The sequence below is a fragment of the Aotus nancymaae genome, unplaced genomic scaffold, assembly GCF_030222135.1.
Source record: "Aotus nancymaae isolate 86718 unplaced genomic scaffold, 86718_ANA_hifiasm-v0.15.2.pri h1tg000008l, whole genome shotgun sequence".
NCBI classification, from domain to species: Eukaryota; Metazoa; Chordata; class Mammalia; order Primates; family Aotidae; genus Aotus; species Aotus nancymaae.
The window spans coordinates 53543480-53563615 of NW_026988419.1; the positions used below are offsets into that span (position 1 = coordinate 53543480).

At 37.6% G+C, this 20136-nt stretch overlaps 1 protein-coding gene across 6 annotated transcripts in view; it reads left to right on the forward strand.

The window, feature by feature from the left end:
* The window catches only part of CCDC141 (coiled-coil domain containing 141), a 216661-nt gene that overhangs the window by 71196 nt on the left and 125329 nt on the right, over positions 1–20136 (forward strand). For all 6 annotated transcript variants that reach the window (XR_010341447.1, XM_064373291.1, XM_064373289.1 and 3 more), the window contains exons 6-7: positions 3532–3785; positions 18335–18451. Coding sequence is in view for 5 of the 6 variants with exons in the window: in XM_064373291.1 (XP_064229361.1) it covers positions 3532–3785; positions 18335–18451 (371 nt within the window). In the remaining variant the exon portion in view is untranslated. The remainder of the gene's footprint in view (positions 1–3531; positions 3786–18334; positions 18452–20136) is intronic.

Here is a 20136-nt window from a genome sequence, read left to right on the forward strand (position 1 = left end):
TACCTTGTGTATACCTATTATACCATCTTTAATTGGTTATTTATGCTTAATAACTATGGCAAACTATAGAGATATTAATATAAAATATGTATTTTATAAACTTTAGTAACTTTTTAGATAGATCGAAAATTAATCAAAACAATGAAAATTTCTCTACTAAGTTCACATCACAAGGTATTGTGTCAGTAACTAGGATTTTGTATGTGCTCTGTTATACAATCTTTAAAATAAATTGACTGTAAAGATGTTCTTGAAGGTCGCAATGTATCTAGACAGTTTACCCTTGAGGAAAAATGCATCACTTTGTAAGATCAATTGATGGAATAAATAGCTAGGAAAATGTAAACTGTGAAAAAGTAAGATATAAGAAACTGACAGAAAGATTGAGGGAACTAGCAGAGGAAACTGAGGGAAGAATCCATCCAACTCAGCAGCCATCGTGGTAGCAGGTAACAGACTGACAGCCTCGGTACCTTTTACAAGTTAGCGCTGGCTCAGGAGGCTGTATACCTGCTAATACTTTGGTAGTGGTTATACTATTTTGGCAGAAGGTGAAACAGAAAACCAGAAAAAAAAATGTGAATTGTGATTTTGGCTAATTGTACATATTCTCATGAGAACTAGAACAGCTTGACCATTAGTCTGCAATATAATGAGGGCCTAAAGTTGTGCCTCCCTCTCTCATTTGCAAAATCTAATGTGTAAGAGTGAGTTATAGGAAGGAAGGAATCCATGTGGAGACCCTGCTCCCTTCCCAAACTTCTCGTGTGTGTGTGTGTGTGTGTGTATAGCTGTTCACAATATCATAACAAGCTCTTCGAACACAAAGGAAAAAGACTATTTCTATATATAAAAGGAGAATCTACCATACTTCTTACTTGGTTAAGGCTATAGAGATTAAACTCTTCAGTCTGATGGGCAAGGCCTGCTGTAAGCTGCCTTTACCTCGTTTCTCTAGTTGTGTCTTGAACCTCCCTGTAAGAATTTGTTTTAAACAGATAGGTCTTTTCCTGAGCACCACCCCTAGCCCCATCTTGTTCATGTTTGCTTTCATTACTTTTGTTTTTTTTCCAAGAAATTGACTTCAATTATAATGTTCTCCCTGACTTTTCTTATGTTATGTACATTCTCCTGTCCTGACCTGGTTGAAGTCTGTGGCTATTTTTGTCATTTGTTTCTTTGCATTGTTGACTCACAATCAAATTGTCCAGGGCGCATAATCACATTCTCCTCATTCTGAACAGACACTACTAGCTAATGTTTTACAGGACAGATCTAGGTCATGTGGAATAAACTACTTTGAATTATTTCGTTTTCATCTCAAAATGTCTTTTTATGGTGTATTCACTTATCTCATTCTCTCCTCCTGCTTTCCAAAAAAAGGTGTCAATTGAAAGAGAAACTGGCCCAACTACCTCGGCCTACATCATTGCTGTGTAATAAACTGCCAAAAGTTAGAGTGTTGAATCTGAGCATGTCCCTATAGTGGAAAGGACACTGAGCTATACTAATCACAAGTCTTGGCATTTCACCACTGCTTCAGCCCATTTTTATTAGCGTTAGCCTTGGTAAGGTGCTTGCTCTCTGAGTGTTCACCACAGTTCCCCCAACCTGAAAATAAAATTAAAAAAAAAAAAACAAAACAGAATATTTGACCCTATTATTCTCTCAAGATACAATCCTAGCATTTTCTTTTCTTCTAACAGCAAGTGTTTCAAAGATTGTCCTGCTTGTTGCCTTCCCACTGCTCAGCTCACTTTCTTCTCACTTCTCAACCTGGTAACTCGCCTTCTGTTTCCATCACAAAATCCAAATCTTCTTCTCAATTTCTCTTTTTTATATCTTTGGAGAACTTCTGATCTCTAATATTTGTAGCTCCCTCAGTTTTTCCCCTTCTTTCAAAACATTTGTTCTCACTCAAGCATTCTACAAAAATGATTGCAAGTCTCCTGTGCCAGTCACCGTGCTAAGTGCTGGGGATGCAGTCACGGTCTCTATCCTCATGTTGCAATGGAGCCTAGTGGCAAAGATGGACATTAAATGTAAGAGTATTTAATCCTGTCTGATTTGTCCTTTGAGGAAGTGACAGTTGACATGGAGTATAAGTATAGTAAAGGTAAAGAAGGAGGGGTTTGAGGAGAATGGTGTCCTTGTGAGTGGGCATAGTGAAAAGTTCAGGGTTGGGAGGGAGTATAGCATGTGTGAGGAATTTAAAGAAGATAAGAATGAAAAGTTGAGAGACTGAGACAATTTGAAAAGGCAGGAAGAGACTAGACCATGCCAGCCTAGTCATCTACATTAAGGGGTCTGTCTTTAATTTTAAGGCAAAGGGCCCTTGTTGTAAGTGTGTTTGTATGTGTGTGTGTACATATGCATGCATGTGTGTGTGTGAGAAAGAGAGAGGAAAGAACAAAGAGAAAGAAGGTGAAAGAAGAAAGAAAGAAAGCGAGAGATGTTATGTTTAGAAAAGATCTCTGTGGCTAAAGTCTGGAGAATTGATGGATGGACTGGAGAGAGGATGCAATTAAGAGAAGACTGCACATCCAGGCAACAGATGACACATTCCATGGTGAGGATGGAGAGAAGTAGACAGATGCCCGAGATAGCACATAAAATCAACAGTTCTTGATGATGGCGGGATGTTGGGGAGGGATGTCATGTACAACTCCTTCATTTCTGCATGATGGAGAGTGGACAGTTTCCCAACTGCTCCTTCAGTTGATCCCCACGTGTAGATGCTCCTCAATGTGCTATTCTCAACTCTTTCTCCCTTGGCAGTTCTTCAATGTTTAGGCTTAACATCCCTGTTCTACAAGATGTTACTCAAAACTACAATGCTATTTACTCCAGAGATGACATACTGGTGGCCCATTTAGCAGATATATATGCTTCTTTATCTTGTATTTTTTTAAAATAAAAATATGAATTATGAAAGATTCAAAAGTCAGAACTTTCACATAAAATCTGCATTTGAAACTCTTTCAACAATTGGAAACTCCATCAACACTGGACCCATATTCCTCATGTCAGCAGTTGGTCAGTACTGAGTGACAGCTGACCCTTTTAGGCTGAGAAGCATTTTCCACTTTGCCGTAGTCCCTGACATCTGGGTTCCTGGCCACCACACTCATTCAGTTTTTGTTTGGTTACCCCAGGCACTAACCTTTAACCTCAGCTTTAGTCCAGTTCCCTCAGAATGTAGAACACTTAAGCAGTATTATATCACTGAAAACTGCAACAGTGTCAAAATCCCACACTTATTCTACTCTTCGTCCTGAATCACATAATTGCTGAACAAAGCATCCCATCAGTTGGCCGTTAGCACTGTCAACAATTGTTAGGCCAAGGTGTTTGACCATTTTTTTCTTTGAAGTACTGTAGGCAGTTTCTGTTCACACATTTTAATTCTTTGAGCACAACTTGTTTTTTATTAACATAAAAGTTACATATATTTTAAATTATGAAGAGTCCGAAGATTGGTGTATAAAAGCTTGCTAATATCATTCTTCTTTCTTTCTGAATTTCTTCTAGAACTCTTAGAACGGTCTTTAGCACTTTTAAACAAAAGTCAACAACTCACTGACTTCATAGAAAAATTCAAGTGCGAAGGACCTAATGTGAATCCCGAGTTGATTCAGGCAGCTCATAGCAGCTGTCTGAAGATTGACAGCCTTCTTGAACTTCTACAAGACAGGAGAAGGCAACTAGACAAGTACTTGAAGCAACAGTGGCAAGAATTGAATCAGGTTCTGAAGATATGTCAGTGGGACCAACAAGAAAACCAGGTAACCCAAAGGGGCGTTGGATGATGTTCCAGCCTCAGCTAATTAGTTGTTACATGGATTACCCATTCCCTGGGGCAGTTTTTCAGTCTTCATGGTCAAATCCTTTGGTCTTTGGTCCAAAAGCCTTTCATCCAAACTACCATGTTGTTTTTCCCTGTAAGTAATATAAAAACAAATACATGCATTTTTTTCATTATACTGTTGATTTTGTAAATGAGAGAGAACACCTGTGGGTAGTTTTGAAAATGAATGTATTCTATTGTTGAATTCTTCCTTCCAGGTCACTACTTTTTAGACATGTGTCTTTAACATTTTGAAATGTTAATTGCAGCTTTCTTAAAAGTTGAAGAGGAATGATGCTGCTGAATTGTGCTAGATTGCTGCTTACATCAGTAAAAAGTCTGTCAGCTCAAAATAGAGATAATGTTCTTACAAAAGTGGTCTGATGCCAATCAAGAAATATGACCTTGGCCCATAGCTGCAGGATCAGTGGTCAGAGGGCGTTGGGGTTGATGAGTTTGCAGGCTCATTAGAGCTCATTACCCAGGCTGCAGGCATAGCTCTGATGGGTTTCAATGTGCTTGACATGCATTCCTTCTGCTATAATCACTTGATGGGAAAATTGGGCAGAACTCTCTTTGCAAACCCCCAACTCAAATAAGTGAGATGTTTATCACAACATTTCTGATTGTCTTAATTCCATGTTTAAATCTGTACAGATTAAGTGGAAGGAATTTTTAGGGAGAAATCATGTGGAGGGCAGTCTCTCAGCCTAGATAAACAGGAAAGAAGACTTTTCATATGTTTAATAATATCGCTCCATCCAAACTGAAGAGATATTCATATAGTTGGAAGCATATATGAGTCCAGAAGAAACTGGTTCTTATTTCATGCTAGAAAAATGAGAGTTTAAATGATGATCAGCTTTTCAACTAATACTTAATGAGTACCTACTATGTACCAGTTCCTATCATAAGTGCTGGGGATATACTAGACCACAAGACAGCATCTTTTTTCCTCTAGGAATGTTTCTTCTAATGCAGTGTTTCTCAACTTTGGCACTATTGACATTTGGTACCAGGCAATTCCTGGTTGTGGGAGGCTGTCCTGTCCAGCACATTCTAGGATGCTGAGTAGCATCGCTGGCCTCTACCAACGAGATACCGATACAACATCCCAGTTGTGACAAATCAAAACTGTCTCTAGACACTGTTCTAATGTGAGGAGAAGGACTTATAATAAACAAATGATGAGGACGATGATAAACCTGATGAGGAAATTCAATAAGGTAATGAATTTTGACATGTGTTGGTCAACTTTTTATCAAAGAAAGAATCAAAGAAGCCTCTCCGAGGAAGTGGCATAGAGCAGACACCCAAACGCAGATGCCAGTCATATATTTTCCTGCCTGCACTTTGTTGCCATTCTCCTCTAAGTCACCATACACTTTCTAAGCTACCTTGTTTTTATCAGTTTTACCCTGACTGCTGCCCGCTCCTCCTGTCCTGATTCTGCTGTGTTTTACCTGCTGACCCTGCTCTAGCCGTTACACGCTCCCACATGCACTTTCACATCCTTATTACCCAAAGTGCTATCATCCAATGTAAAGATCTTTTCATGATGACTCTGGCACAACAAGATGGAAATTAATGCTCGGGACAGAAAAAACTGAAACTTGTAAGACAACTGTTTCCAAAATTCTTTGTCCTTCTGAGGATGAGTAGGTCTATTGTAGCTCACCTGCTCCTCTCTGTCTCTCTCTACCCTAATCCTGACCAGCCACCGTGTTCCCAGAGCTGCTATCCCCTTAAAGAAACCTTCCTCTTATCTCACCGTTCTTGTGTTTACAGCCCTAAGCCCCTGCCCCTAGTGCTTCCGAGAATACATTACAAACTCCTCTTGCTTTATCGTACAGAGAAGTATTTGTCTTTTAAACCTCAACGTCTTTTATCCAGATTAACACAGAGGCCTTCTCTCTCTCTCAAAAAGAAGGGTTCATCAAAGAGGCTTTCTAAACATAGAACAATTTCCCCAAGAATCAGAAAATAGCTATAGTAAGTTTTATTTATTTATTTTTAAGATAGTAATTTTGCCTTTCTGCCCCACGACTATGGCAATAATCATCCACTTGAATTCTCTGCAGTTTACAAAAAAAAAAAAAAAAAAAGAATATCACCTGAAAATTCAGAAGATTCAAAATGAACATTCTAACCCAGCCACATACTCAAAGGAAATCTAAATATCTTGCTAAACCTGGAAAACAGAAATATATTTGCTAATAAGTAAAGTAAGGTATAGCAGAAGGTTTCTGACTTGGTAAATTCTTTAACTTATGGGGTCTATTTTTTTTAAAGGTGAGTGCTTTTGGGAGGGGTGCTTTTTAAAAAATAAAGTTTATTTTTTAGAGCTCTTTTAGGTTCACAGAAAAAATTGAGAGAAAGGTACAGAGATTTCCTATATGTTCCCTGTCCCCACACCTGCAGTTTCCATCTTTATCAGCATCCCCCATCAGGATAGCTTGTGAGGCGGGCAGATCGCTTGAGCCCAGGAGTTCGAGACCAGCCTGGATAACATGGCAAAACCCTGTATCTATAATAAATATATACACAAAAATTAGCCAGGCATGGTGATATGCTCCTGTAGTCCCAGTTACTTGGGAGCCTGAGATGAGATGGGTGGCTTGAGCCCAGGAGGTCAAAGCTGCAGTGAGCCAGTATTACACCACAGCATTCCAGCCTGGTTGACAGAGTGAGACCCTCTGCCTCAAAAAAAAAAAATAAAAATAAAGTTTAGGCTCTGAGTCTTAAAACACTCATGTTACATTTTCTCTTGTTAACAGCAGTGACAGTGTTTGGAGTAGTTAGTTAATAAAGCTAAGTATTGTCTCTTTGTGCTTGTTAAGAATACAGATCCTAGGGCCAGACTGTTGGCTGGGTTCAAATCCTGGCTTCACCACTTACTGGCTGAATAACAGCAATTATTTTACCTACCTAAAGCTCAGTTTTCTGTAAAAATGTGAAAAATAATACCTACTACTGTCTTAGTGTTAGCAGTTGTTACCGTCATATCTGAAAAAGATAGTGAAGGCCCAACATATTACATACTCTCCCACTCCTCGCCCTTCCAATGTCATGCTCAGATGACGACTGGTCTCAGATTGAAGACCAGTTTTATGATTTGAGTTCACAGGGTGTGATAAAAGTCACTGTAATAATGTTAACAGCTACCCTTGTTTAATGGGTGCTGAATTGATAGCTTAAAACAAAAAGTAGTATCTTTTTTCTGCTTGTGATTTAATAATGCTTCTTTGTTAAAATGTAGAGATCACCCTCCATGCAGATGATTGCTAGTAGAAATTTGGCATACTGCCGCCTTCTAGACTTGTATCCGAGTGTGAGCATAGTCACAGGCACACACGCATTTATTAAACAACTAAACAAATGAATGAAAATAAACTGAATTAGCCTATATATACTGTATTATAACCTTTTTTTGGTTAAATTGAAAAAGACAAACATATTCTGTGTCAAAAGTAGAGCAATTAATTTTAATGAGTATGTAGTATTCTATTTGAATATAAACAATTTAAACAGTATTAATGAAGAAATAGAGTTGCTTTGATTTCTTAATATTATAAACAATAATTAATGCTTACTGTGTTGATAATTATGTGAAGAAGGAATTACTTTAAAGTTTAGGTATATAAAAGCACAAATTATCTTACCTGAGTTTTGCAGTTTTTCTGAACTTCTGTTTATTATTATTATTATTGTTATTATTTTTTAGAGACAGTCTCACTCTGTCATCCAGACTGGAGTGCAGTGGTGCAATCTTGGCTCACTGCAACCTCAACCTCCTGGGTTCAAGCAATTCTTGTGCCTCAGCCTCCTGAGTAGCTGAATCTACAGATGGACACTACCACACTGGCTGTTTTTTTTGTATCTGAGTAGAGACAGGGTTTCACCATGTTGCCCAGGCTGGTTTCGAGCTCCTGGGCTCAAGTGATCTGCCGGTCTCGGCCTCCCAAAGCGCTGGGATTACAGGCATGAGCTACTCACTGTGCTCAGCCTGAATGTTCTATTTTAAAGTGTTATTGATGGTACAGTGGTGAAGAATTGCAGCAGAGACACTAAGCTGAGTGTCACTCAGTTAGTAATTTGAGTTTTATAGTTATCATGTTTCTGAATGATCTACCTGATAATTCTAGAACACATGGAACCACGTTTTATTGGAGGGCAAAGTTTTTCTTTTCTTTTTCTTTTTTGTCAGTTCTGTCTTATTTTAAGGGAATACAGGAGCTATCATACTTTATATTAATGAAATATCAGCTTCGTCAATCATTTTAACCACTTAAGAGAAAGGGAAATTAAATAGAGAATTAGAACAAAGATTACTGATGAATAATAATGTGGACGTCTGAATATGTGATGTGTCTTCTCCCATAAGGGCCATTTAAAAGATACATTTAGTGCTTCTCTGTTTCTAAGTGCTGTGGCCTAATGCTTTTGAACGATAATAGTTCAGCCAATTCTCCTTTGGAAAAGAAATTAAGTGACCAGCATGATGGGGACTTAGGATTTACATCAATTGCAGGAAAACAGTAAATGAAAACCACATACTTTCCTATCTTAACTGGGATGTGATAGCCTCATAAAGACAATTATAGCATGTTCTTTCATCATTGTTTTTCAGATGTAAAAATGCACGCTTGTCCTACATTTAAAGATAAGCAGCTGACCTTTCTTTTCAGCTCCAGCAGCATCTTATTTTGCAGATAATCTGCTTCATTAATGAAAATCAGAAGCAGCTTGAAGTATTTCGTGCATAATTAATTATCTTGGCAAGAAGATTTATGAATGTAATTTTTCTCAATTGCTCCAATCAGGCATAAGTGAGACAAACAAATATATTAAAACTAAGTTATTCATGGTCTCTGTGTACAAGACAGTGTCAAGGGCGTCTAGGAGAATTAAGACATAAGGGTGGACAATCTCTTTTTACTACCCAGATCACATATAAGGTATACATCTTTAGGGGCAGGAAGGATAATAGAATTCACATCAGAAGGTTTTGTGGTTTTATAATTTGAGTAAAATGTGTATCATAATCATGCAGTATATCCTTTGTCAGTGGGCAATTAAAATATCAGAGATGACATATATGATCATAGCCTCTGGGCACCAATCTTGTGTCTGGGGGGCATTTGTAAAACTCTGCACCCATACAAGAACATGTGAGCATATTCTCTTGTATAACTAGGGTTTAGAACTTGAATGATTAAACAGCTTAAATGCATAATTTTAAAAGTCCTTCTCTGGAAGTTCCTTGACTTACCTAAGTTTCTTATCTATTGCTTGGGAAATTTTGAAATGGGCTTACTAAATCTATCATCAAGAGATTTTTGTGAGAATTAAATGAGAAAGTTGAGTGAAAATAATGTGAAACATTTATATCAACAAAATGTCAGTCCTGGTCCCATGATTATGATGACACATGATAAGCCTCTTCAGTTGCATTCTTGAGTGTATCTTTCATATTCCAAGAGGTGGTATTCCTGGATAAATAGTGTCATTCTCAAAAGTGGAATTTGGGGGTTGATGGAGTGTGAACATGTTTTAAGGCTCATGATGCATCTTGTCAAATTACCCTCACAAAAGTTGTTCAAATTTGACTCCAAGTAGCATTATATATGAGTACTAGTTCCCATCACACTGGTCAATGTTAAACATTACCTTTATTTTCATGTTTGCAAATCTGGTCTTGTTATTTAAGTTAGTATTTCTTAAATCTCAAGTGATCGCATTAAAAATACATCTATTTATAATGCATTTGCACGCTCAGTAAATGTGAGCTGCTGCCTCAAAAAAAAAAAAAAAGTAATAATGTCCTTCTCTGAAGGCAGCTTTCGTGCATTGGCTGGGATGAGGCCAAAATAAGGGTTGCATTATTTTGGTGACAGTGGGATCAAACAGTTGGGTCAGTAACAGGTATAAATGACTGTCCAACTGTCATCACAGAATTTTGTTTTGGTATATAGGTTGTCTCTAGAATTCTCTCTACGGCACACCAGCAGTAAATGCAAAGGATCTGATAGTATTTGTAGAAGAAGCATGTAATTTTGAAAGAAAAAGAAACCTCTTCTAACTGGAATGTTTGCTAATGACTGTTGCTTCCAATGACACTGCAGTTCAAAGGTAGAAACAGAGGGACTCTGGTGCAGATGGTATGGATAGAAACCCTAGCTTTTACATTTACTAGGTATGTGGTTTTGGACCAGTTACTTGGCCTCTGTACCTCAGTGTCCTTTTCTGTAAAATGGATATAATAACAGTATCTACCTATAGATTTATTGTAAAAATAAAAAATATGTGTTTTAAAATGCTTTGAGCACAGCTTGGTATATTGTAAGTGCTCAATAATTTTCAAATGTTTATCATGTCACTACATACTTTGGTGGTCACTTTCTGAGCTTTACTGGATAATCACTAGCATACAAAATCAGGCATATTGGCCACATCCCGCACCAATTCCATAAACCACTGGATGTTCTCATATGAACAGGGCGTAAATGCCGTTTCATGGCTTTATATCCAGTCTAGTTTACTCAAAAGGTCAGCTTTAGCTGCAAGATAGAGTTAAAAGCCAATTTTCCCCTCCTTAACTTTCTCCATCCTCTAGCTATTTCTTTAGGTCACTTATACTTACTGTAGTTGATTACATTTTCATTAAATTGGGTCACTCCTGTATACTGTTTCATGGAGCTGATGGCTTAGCAACATTTTGATTATTGAAGCCTCCAAGTTGGTTGATATGGGGGATGGGGACATATACTGTGACCACATTCTCCCTCAGAAGTGATGTGTGCGCTCCCTGGGAAAGGCTCTATGGTTGCTTCTAACCCTCATGCCCCTTGTATGACAAAATCAGCTGCTGCTGCCTGAGTTACCTGCTAAGCCCTGGGGCTGCCTCTGTGTCTCCTTTTACCTCTCTGAGCTCTTTTTCTTCCCTACCCCTGGTGTTTGACCCTAGAGATTGTGGCTTTCCTTTTTTCCTGCCACCATCCCAAAATAGCCAGAGAGTAGAAATCATTTTCTCCTCTTCCTTCATTCTTACAATCCAATCCCCAAAGACAAGCCAAATGTATGAATTAATTTTAATGAAATTTGTAGGGAGACTCTTAAGCAAACAATGAACGGCACACTTTAAAAAGATTAAGACTTCCTTTGAAATTTACCAGTTGTTTATCCTGTTTATATAACAGTTTCTGATTCATGGTTTTTCCCAACGACCAGAAGTTCAGGCCAAAACTTTGGTAGGAACTCCATTAAGCTGCATGACCTAGGAACTGGGAAGGTAAAATGAAAATGTCAATCTTTGGTCCCACTCCTAAGTAGCTTTGTACTGTCTGTCTGTTGGTCTGTCTCTCATTCTCTTTATCTCACACCACGAATATAATTGGCTGCAGATCACTTAGAGTGGAACTTGAAGTGATATTGAGAAAATCATGCCTTTGATATCTTTGGCAGGGATACACATTGCCAAGACACTGGGTGGGGCTCTGTTTCCTCTCCTGAAAAACAATTTCTTTCCACGACTGTGGCAGTTCTTTTCAACGAGTCGGAGGTAATACTAGAAATAAAATTTGTCCAGAGACTTCCACTGTGCTGATTTTGTCCATTGGACTAAATAACTTTCCATCCATTAAGCAGTTGGAAGTAAAGAGCCTACCTAAACACAAATAATTGTTGTGGGCAATGTTAAGAAGGGAAGTCCTTTGTGCCATTCTTTTCTTGCAATATAGATGTGAGAAGAGAAATCTGTTAGTACAAGTCAGAATAGTTAAATACATAAAATTATAATTCTAGGTAGTAAAAAGTATTCTATGTAAAGCTGTTCATAAAGTAACAAGTTTTGCCTTAAAATAATAGATTTTAGCTTTCCTACTGCCCATCAACAGAGAATACTGGGATCTGATACTGGAATTTGTTGAGGAGACACTAATGCCTTCCAGTTGATTTCAGTAATTCACAAAGGGCTCCCAAATTCTACAAAAGATAATTGTGAGCACTGTCCTCCTGGAATCTCTAAGTCCAAATAGTAACAGGCCAATAACTAGATCAGTTCCAGAATACATCTAAAAATAGAAACCTGATCCATGTTGTTGACAGTAATTACTTCTTCCTCCCCTGCTCCCAAGTCTGCAGGTACAAACATCAGCAACACAGCCTCAGCATCTCTTCTAATGTGCATTAGAATCACCTAGTGGAGCAAATGGATATTTCAAGTCTGGTAATTGCTAGTTCGGTCCAGAGCTTGTTTGACTGTATTGTCTAATACCAAACAAAGACAACTGGTTCCCTTATTGTAAAAAAAGACAGAAAACAAAAGCCCTATGGAAACATGCCTTCAAAATCAAAGAAGGCATTAGAACTGTCACCTGTGACCATCAACTACCATTGAAAACATTTCTGTATATGTGTGTATTTTTGGTAATTGCAAGAGAGACTGTCAAAAAGTCTTGGGTTAAAGAAGATAAATAACTGATGCCTTTTTCCTTTATCAGTTTTTTGTCCTTAATAGAACCTGGTTATTCAGCAAGTTGTGCACATGAAAAAGAAAATGAAAGTAATTTGATGAGATTTTCATCTCCCCTGAAGCATTTCTGTTAAGGTGGTTTGAATTGCTTATTGCTAGCTCACCTCCTCCAGCATATTTGAAATAAAGATAAAAAAGATCTGATTTCAGATTGTAGAACAAATTGCAGAAAAATAAACTGCAGTGGTTTATGGCATTCTGATGCATTGCTTTGGGCTGTGGCAGAAGTTCACCTTCTTGCCACCTGAGTTGTTTATCCTTGACCATCAGAGAGCATTTTCTACAGTTTGCACGCCCCATCTTTCAGTCCTGTCTTGGGAACTGAAGTTCTCAGTCTACTCTTGCTGTCACCACTGCCCACAGCTGTCTTCTTCCTCTCAGGGACTCCTTTTGACAGCCCTAACCCACATATCCATTCTCCTCTCTAATGAAATATTTTCACTGAGTCCCTATGATTGTACACAGGACCTATTTCTGTGTTAAAACTGGGTTCTACAACCACAGCTTTGCTGTTTGGTTTTTATTTTAAGGACATTCACAAATGTAGCTTAGTAAGAACTACTTCTCTTCTCCAGAATCCTTTATCCTTGCATGTATATATATATATATATATATATATATACATAATATATATATGTATAATAAATATATTATACAATATTTTCCCTGCTCATTATAGCAGGGAAAATATTGCATAATATATATTCTGACACTGCATTTCTACCCCTACCTACAAGAATTTCCCCATATCGGTTGTGTGACCTTAGGTAAGTTATTAAACTGTCTATAGAACTGTTACCTCATCTGTTGAAAAGGCAAATGTCTCTGTCATAGGAGGGGTGCAAAGATTGGTTGAGGTTGTATTGTAACCTGCCTAAAGTGGTACCTAATACTTTCTTAGAAGACTGGTTCACCTCTTTTACTTTCTTCATGCCTATCTATCAGCAGGTGTCCAAAGTGGGACTTCCAACAAGCAAAAAGGAGTCTTTCTTTGCTTAAGGCTAAGTACCTTCAGTAGGTATTTAGCCCAACCTTCCTGCTCTTCCAACCTTCCCATTCTTCTGGTACATCCCTGTATCAACTTTCCTCATGCATCTTCAGTGATGAACAAGACAGGCAAAGAAATCCATTTCTCACATAAAGAAAAAAAAAAAAAAACGTGGGGAGGAGCCCCTTTGTTACTTCTGCTTTCCCAAAAGGTATTATCTTTTACTTAGCCAATGAATGTAGCCAGTGTCTCAGTTCATTTTGCACTGCTACAAAGGAACACCTGAAACTGGGTAATTTATAAATATGAAAGGGTTATTTGGCTCATGATTCTGCTGGCTGAAAGATTGGGCATCTGTTGAAAGCTTCAGGCTGCTTCCACCCGTGGTGGAAGGTAAAGGGGAGCTTGCATGTACAGAGATCTCATGGCAAGAGAAAGTGTGGAGACCACAGGTTCTTTTTAACAACCAGGTCTGCTGGGAACTAATAAAGGGAGAACTTACCCCCAGCCCCTACCCAGGGAGGGCATTAATCTATTATTCATGAGGGGTCCACCCCCATGACCCAAACACCTTCCATTAGATCCCATCTCCAACACTGGGGATCAAATTTCAACATAGGGTTTAGAGGGGACAAACGTCAAAACTGTAGCAGCCAATAAAAGTTTTTGAAAGTATCTCTGCTTTTTACTTCCTCATCCCCTACTTAGATGTTTATAAATGCTTACCAACTGATATCTTACACCACTCTTCTGACTCCACTTTTTAAAATATCCTTAATTAAAGCTCAGTCCTTAAGTCTACATTTAACAAATAAAGACAGGCCAAATATATTTTAATTGGAGAACCATCCAATAATAATATAATGCAAACAAACTACTGATGTGTTTTTAAATTTTCTAGTAGCCACATTTTAGAAGTAAAAAAGAAATTAAAAAGTAAAAAGCCACATAAAAGGGTGAAGAGCGATACTATTTTTAAATTAACCCAACATATCTGAAATGTTTTTTCAATAAGTAATCAATACTAACTTTTTTTTTTATTGAGACAGGGTCTCACTCCTGTTTCCCAGGCTGGAGTGCAGTGGCATGATCTTGGCTCACTGCAGCCTCGACTTTGCAGGCTCAGATGATCCTCCTGCCTCAGCCTCTCTGGATAGCTGGGATTACAGGTGTGTGCCACCAGACCCAGCTAATTTTTTAGTAGAGACTGAGTTTTGCCATGTTGTCCAGAGTGGTCTCAAACTCTTGAGTTCAAGTGATCCACCCACCTCAGCTTCCTAAAGTGCTAGGTTTACAGGCATGAGCCACTATACTCACACTCATACTAACGTTTCTTAGTGAAATATTTTTATTGCATTTTATGCTAAGTCTGAAATCTGCTGTGTGCTTTACACATGGAGCATGTCTCAATTGGGACTAGTCACTTTCCAAGTACTAGATAGTTATGTATAATTAGTGGCTACTGTATTGGACAGTACAGGTTTTCCTGCCACCCCACTTTAACTTTCAAGTCAGCTCTTGGTTTTCATTGAACATTCCTAATTGCTTCCTCTCTGCATCTTTGCTGACCTTCCTTTTTCTCCATCTTTTGTCACTCTGTGATAGATGCCACCCTATCACTCTACACTCACACACACACAAAAAATCTGCCTCCTTCTCTGCTGAGTTCTACCTCCTCTGGGCATCAAGTACCTAGAATGCCCTATCAAATTGATGGGATGACCACGATCATGTTGCTCAGATGAAACTGAAACGTAGGAACTGGGAAGAAAGGAAAAATGTTCTAATTTACCCTTTTAATCCATCAGTGCCCAGAACCAATTTCCAGTGCATACTTTGAACATTTTTTGTTTTCTTTCCCCACAAGCTGCACATCTCCTCAGCTTGTGGCTCATGTTTTCATTGCTTTGCAGGGATCATGTTCTACAGAAATGTCCTGGTGCATCATTTACTGTACTTATCACTCAGGCTTCTGGACAGCAGCTGATATAATTTAAAAGCTTATAAAAAGTGAACTTAGAATATCTATGCAGCTGTCTGCAGTAGCTACTCTCTGGCACAATGACTGATTTACTGGGTGGCAGAATATTATGGTTGACATGCTCCTGGTTATTTAGGGTGTCTTATTTTATCACCAGAAGGACTCTGAGAGCCTATTTTGTGTGCATCCCACAGCATACATGGTAAATCTGATCTAGGAGTCTGCTCCTGTGTGTGAATACCTCATAATGAGATGTAACACCCTCATGATGATCTACTTACTTCTGAATTTTATGCCAACTTGTTTTTATGTTTCTTTCCAGAGTGCATCTGGTAGTAAAAGTCTGTAGATCTAGAGAGTCAGCATGATTTAACAGGCAGGAACGTGAACAACATACACTGAACATTATTGTAGTTCTTTAACTACATTCTCCTAAAGGGAATAGTATTGTCTTACAAGAATGGTATCTTCGGGGAGTTGAAATAGTATGTGCCAAATCTAGGAGATGAGGTCAGTAGATACCATTTAAAAATCAAAACAACTCACTCTTTCACAGCTTTCATCATGCTGGCAGGTGTTAGATGATAAGTCTTTGACTCATAAAGTTTAATAAGATTATCTGAGGGTTCAGGCTTCTCACCTGTTTTTAGAGATTAGCAAACACCTGTTTGTATCCATTTTTCATCCACTGTGATTCTATATTAATTGTCCCTGTTAAATCATTCTTGAGATGTCGAGTCCCTCCCACTTTAGCTAAGAATAAATAAAACTCACTTTCATTTAATAAAATAAATGATCTCTGGAAGTTAGTTATATTTGTGATCCACTTTTCTTCTAGGAAACAAATCATTGCTCTAGTTGTGTTTTTATAGGGGATCACTGAATTTTTGGGAGAAAATTATTTTGCTTTTCAAAATAAGATAATAAATGTTAAGCTGTTGATAAGATACTCTCTCTGTGTTTTAATAGGCACATTGTAAGTGTCATCTAGCTCTAATTGGATACCAGAAAAACAGACTGTCTTCAAATAATTGTAAATAAATAAACACAATACTTATATATCCTGAGGACTAACTAGATAATGTATGTATTGTATTGTGCATAGATTACCAAATATTCGAAAGAAAATGAGATATATGTCACATGAAAGCTGCTACAAGGCCACCAGCATTCTTTTCTTTGCACTAATGATGGACTAAAATGCTGGTTAGTAAAGACATTTCCAGTTAGCAGAAAGCTGGAGAAATGCTTCCACCTTGTATTTTAACTGCCTAATTCCATGCTGGAAAATACTGAGTTGGTGCAGACCTTTTGATCCCATAGCCAGCTTTGTGATATCAGCCCTATAAATGATGTGTCCTATTCTAGGCAAGCCCTTAACTCTGATGTGTGTGTGTGTGTGTGTGTGTGTGTGTGTATGCCATGTGTCATGTGCATCTATTTTGTGGAACTTCCAGTCTAATCTAGAGTTCTCCTTGGCCACTTGTTTCACACATTTCTCCATGTTACAGGATTTCAGAGAAATCCTGAGACGCTGCAGGCACAACAGCAATGTGCCTTTCCCCAACCTAGGCTGGGGAAAGACACAGTATCAGGCTTGGGATATAGATGCCCATTGTTTTGAATGGGCTGCCAGTGTTCATTTTCCAGATCTGAAGTCATTACCCCTGATGGCAGGGCTGTAAGACTTTAAATGCCTCAAGCATGGCAGCAGGGTACAATGGAAAGAGCATGGACTTTGAATCCTGCAGACTGAAGGACAAATTCTGTCTCTGCTGCTTACTTTGTGGCTGTGGATAAGCTGCTTAACCGCTTCAAAACTCCATTATCTCATTTCAAAAATGATGATATCATGACTCTTACACAGTTGTTGAGAGAAATAGAGATGATGCCCAAAAAGCAACTAGCAAACTGTCTAGTTTGTAGCAGTCTCTTAAGAATCAGTCATTACACCAGGCGCTGGTGGTTCACACCTGTAATTCCAGCACTTTTGGAGGCTGAGGTGGGTGGATCACAAGGTCAGGAGTTCAAGACCAGCTTGGTCAACATGATGAAACCCCGTCTCTACTAAAAATACAAAAATTAGCCGGCGTGGCAGCGGGTACCTATAATGCCAGCTACTCAGGAGGCTGAGGCAGAGAATTACTTGAACCCAGGAGGAGGAGGTTGCAGTGAGCTGAGATCGCACCACTGAACTCCAGCCTGGGTGACAGAGCAAGACTCCATCTCAAAAAAAAAAAAAAGAATCAGTCATTATGACGTGATGGTAAGAATAATGCTATACAGGATTCGAGAGTAAAATTTAAGTCTCCTTTAATTGGGTTAAGGAATCTGCATCCAGGGCCCCCATGTCAAGTTATGGAATCATTTAAAAACGTATAGATTGTTTCAAGTCCTTTGCTATTTGTAGTTTAAGCGCTGTGTATGGCATGTATTATAAATCAAGTCAATGTGAATGTGAGTCATGCCCTTACCATTTATAATGTTAATGGATTTTAATAACCTCTGTTTTCTGGATATAGCTTTCCAACACTTGCAGCAAACTAAATGTTTTTGTATTGTCTTTCTTATGGCAGAAAATATAATTCTACATATACTGTTTAACATCTTCATATGGGTTTATATAACTATACTTAGATTCATATTTATTTCTAGGAAAGAAGACATATTTTAAAAGAATTCGTGATTTATAGACTACTTGGGAATCTATTTTGATTCTTTGTTAGGAAATTTTGATTTTCTTTATGCCATGTAATCTGACCTGATTAGTCATTTTCATACTTTATCGGGGATTTTTTTTCTCTTATGCATATAGAGGTTAAAATGAAGAAAAAATTCAAAACTTGTTCATATGATGTAAATACATGATATAGTTTATATAAAGATAAAGTAGCTTAAGTTTTGGAAGTTTGAGGGACTATTTCTGAATTTTTTACTCACTTATTCTGATCATTTGAATTTTGATCTTTCTTTGCTGCTTCTTAGGTTACTTGTTGGTTTCAGAAAACTATAAGAGATTTACAGGAACAAAGTCTAGGTTCATCACTTTCAGACAATGAGGACCTAATTCATAAGCACGAGGAACTGATAATAAAAGCAAAGGTAAGAGATATATTAGACACGTTAAAAATAATTGAAAAATGCATTAACTTTTCTTGAATATGCTTCTGTGGGTAATTTATAGGAAAACTGAAAATTCTCTTTGATAAATCTATTCATGTAAAAAAAAATCCCAATAACATTAGCATATACCACTGTGCATTGAAAGGGCTTCCAGAAAATGATAAACAAATTAACAGCTTCTACAACAATAACTATATTTTTCTGAATAGTTACTGTGTGCCAGGCACTATGCTATGTATATGAGATGGATTATCAAAATTATAACAAGACCCCTAAGGGGGAGGTATTATTTTCCCCATTTTATGCATCAAAACAAATAAAACACAGAGACTTAGAAATGCAAAGTCGCTTGACCAATGTAATATATCTTGTCAGTGGCAGATTTGAAATTCATTTGTAGGTTTTGTCTGATACAAAGGCCCAAGCTCTTAAATATTTCATTTTTTAGCTTTCTAAAAACTTTTTGTCTACACTGAGATATCACTACTGTGAGTTATTTTTATGACTGCCAGATATAGTTTGATTGCTGTTCCCGTTTATACTTCTTTGGTTCCTTAACTTGCTTCAGATTTCTCAGTTTTACAAGAAGTAATGGCTACCAGCCAGGCAGCCACTTGTAGGTGTATAGAATGCACTAAAATGTAAGCATGAAGTACTGAAAGCAAGATGGGTAAAGCACCCGTGTTGCAGTTGACCTTCTCTCCATTGTGTCTTGTTATTTGGAAATCAATATATTTATACATCTGGGGTCTATAAATACTTTCCAAAATTCTTTACAGAGCCTCCATGTTAATGTCCAAGAAAACAAAAGTCCATCATAGTACATGGAATGGAAACAGTGAATATTCACTATCAAGATTTAGAGAACTTTGTATTATTAATATTTTAGATGATTGATAGTTGTAGGTAGAGCTAAGTCGTAAAGCTCTAGAAAACAGTGGGCCAACACTGCTAGACAATAGTTGAATACAGGTTAGACAAGTCAAATATTCACATGTCTGGGAAGATAGGAGTCAGCAGGGTGAGTACAGAATCAGTTATTTAGACTGCATTTGTTTAGACTTAAATCTTCTCATAGGGATCATGACACATTTGTTTCAGTGTCTTGCTTCTGTTTGAACACTCCAGTGTCTTGTAGGCATTCAGTGTTTTGTTTGAATATTTGACTGATTGATAAAAGGTACACTTAAACAGAGGACTATTGACTGGTAATGACTGCTTATTTTTTAAGTTCTTCAAACTTTTCAGCATTTGGTTTATCTGTTTAGGAGGTTAACTTTCTTCGTTGAATTATATAGCAATTTATTCTGTTTGTATCAAACTTTTTTCATTGAATTATATAGCAATTTATTCTGTTTATATCAAACTCAAGTTTTATCAGTGAAAATTCTATCAAAAGCCCCAAATGCTAAGCACCAGATCACCAGAATTGCATGACACTACTTCCTTTAATACAAAAAAAACAGTATATAATATACACATAAATTTAGACATACCTTGGGGTTATATTCACTGTAAATGTGGAGTTACAGTTTCCTCTAGCCCTGAAGACAGTCTGGAGTAGAATATTTGTTAATGTTTGACCTTAGTAGGGCACAGTTTTTGTCATAGTTTATAGCTCATATTTCAACTACTGATGTGCATAAACAAAAAAAATATAGATA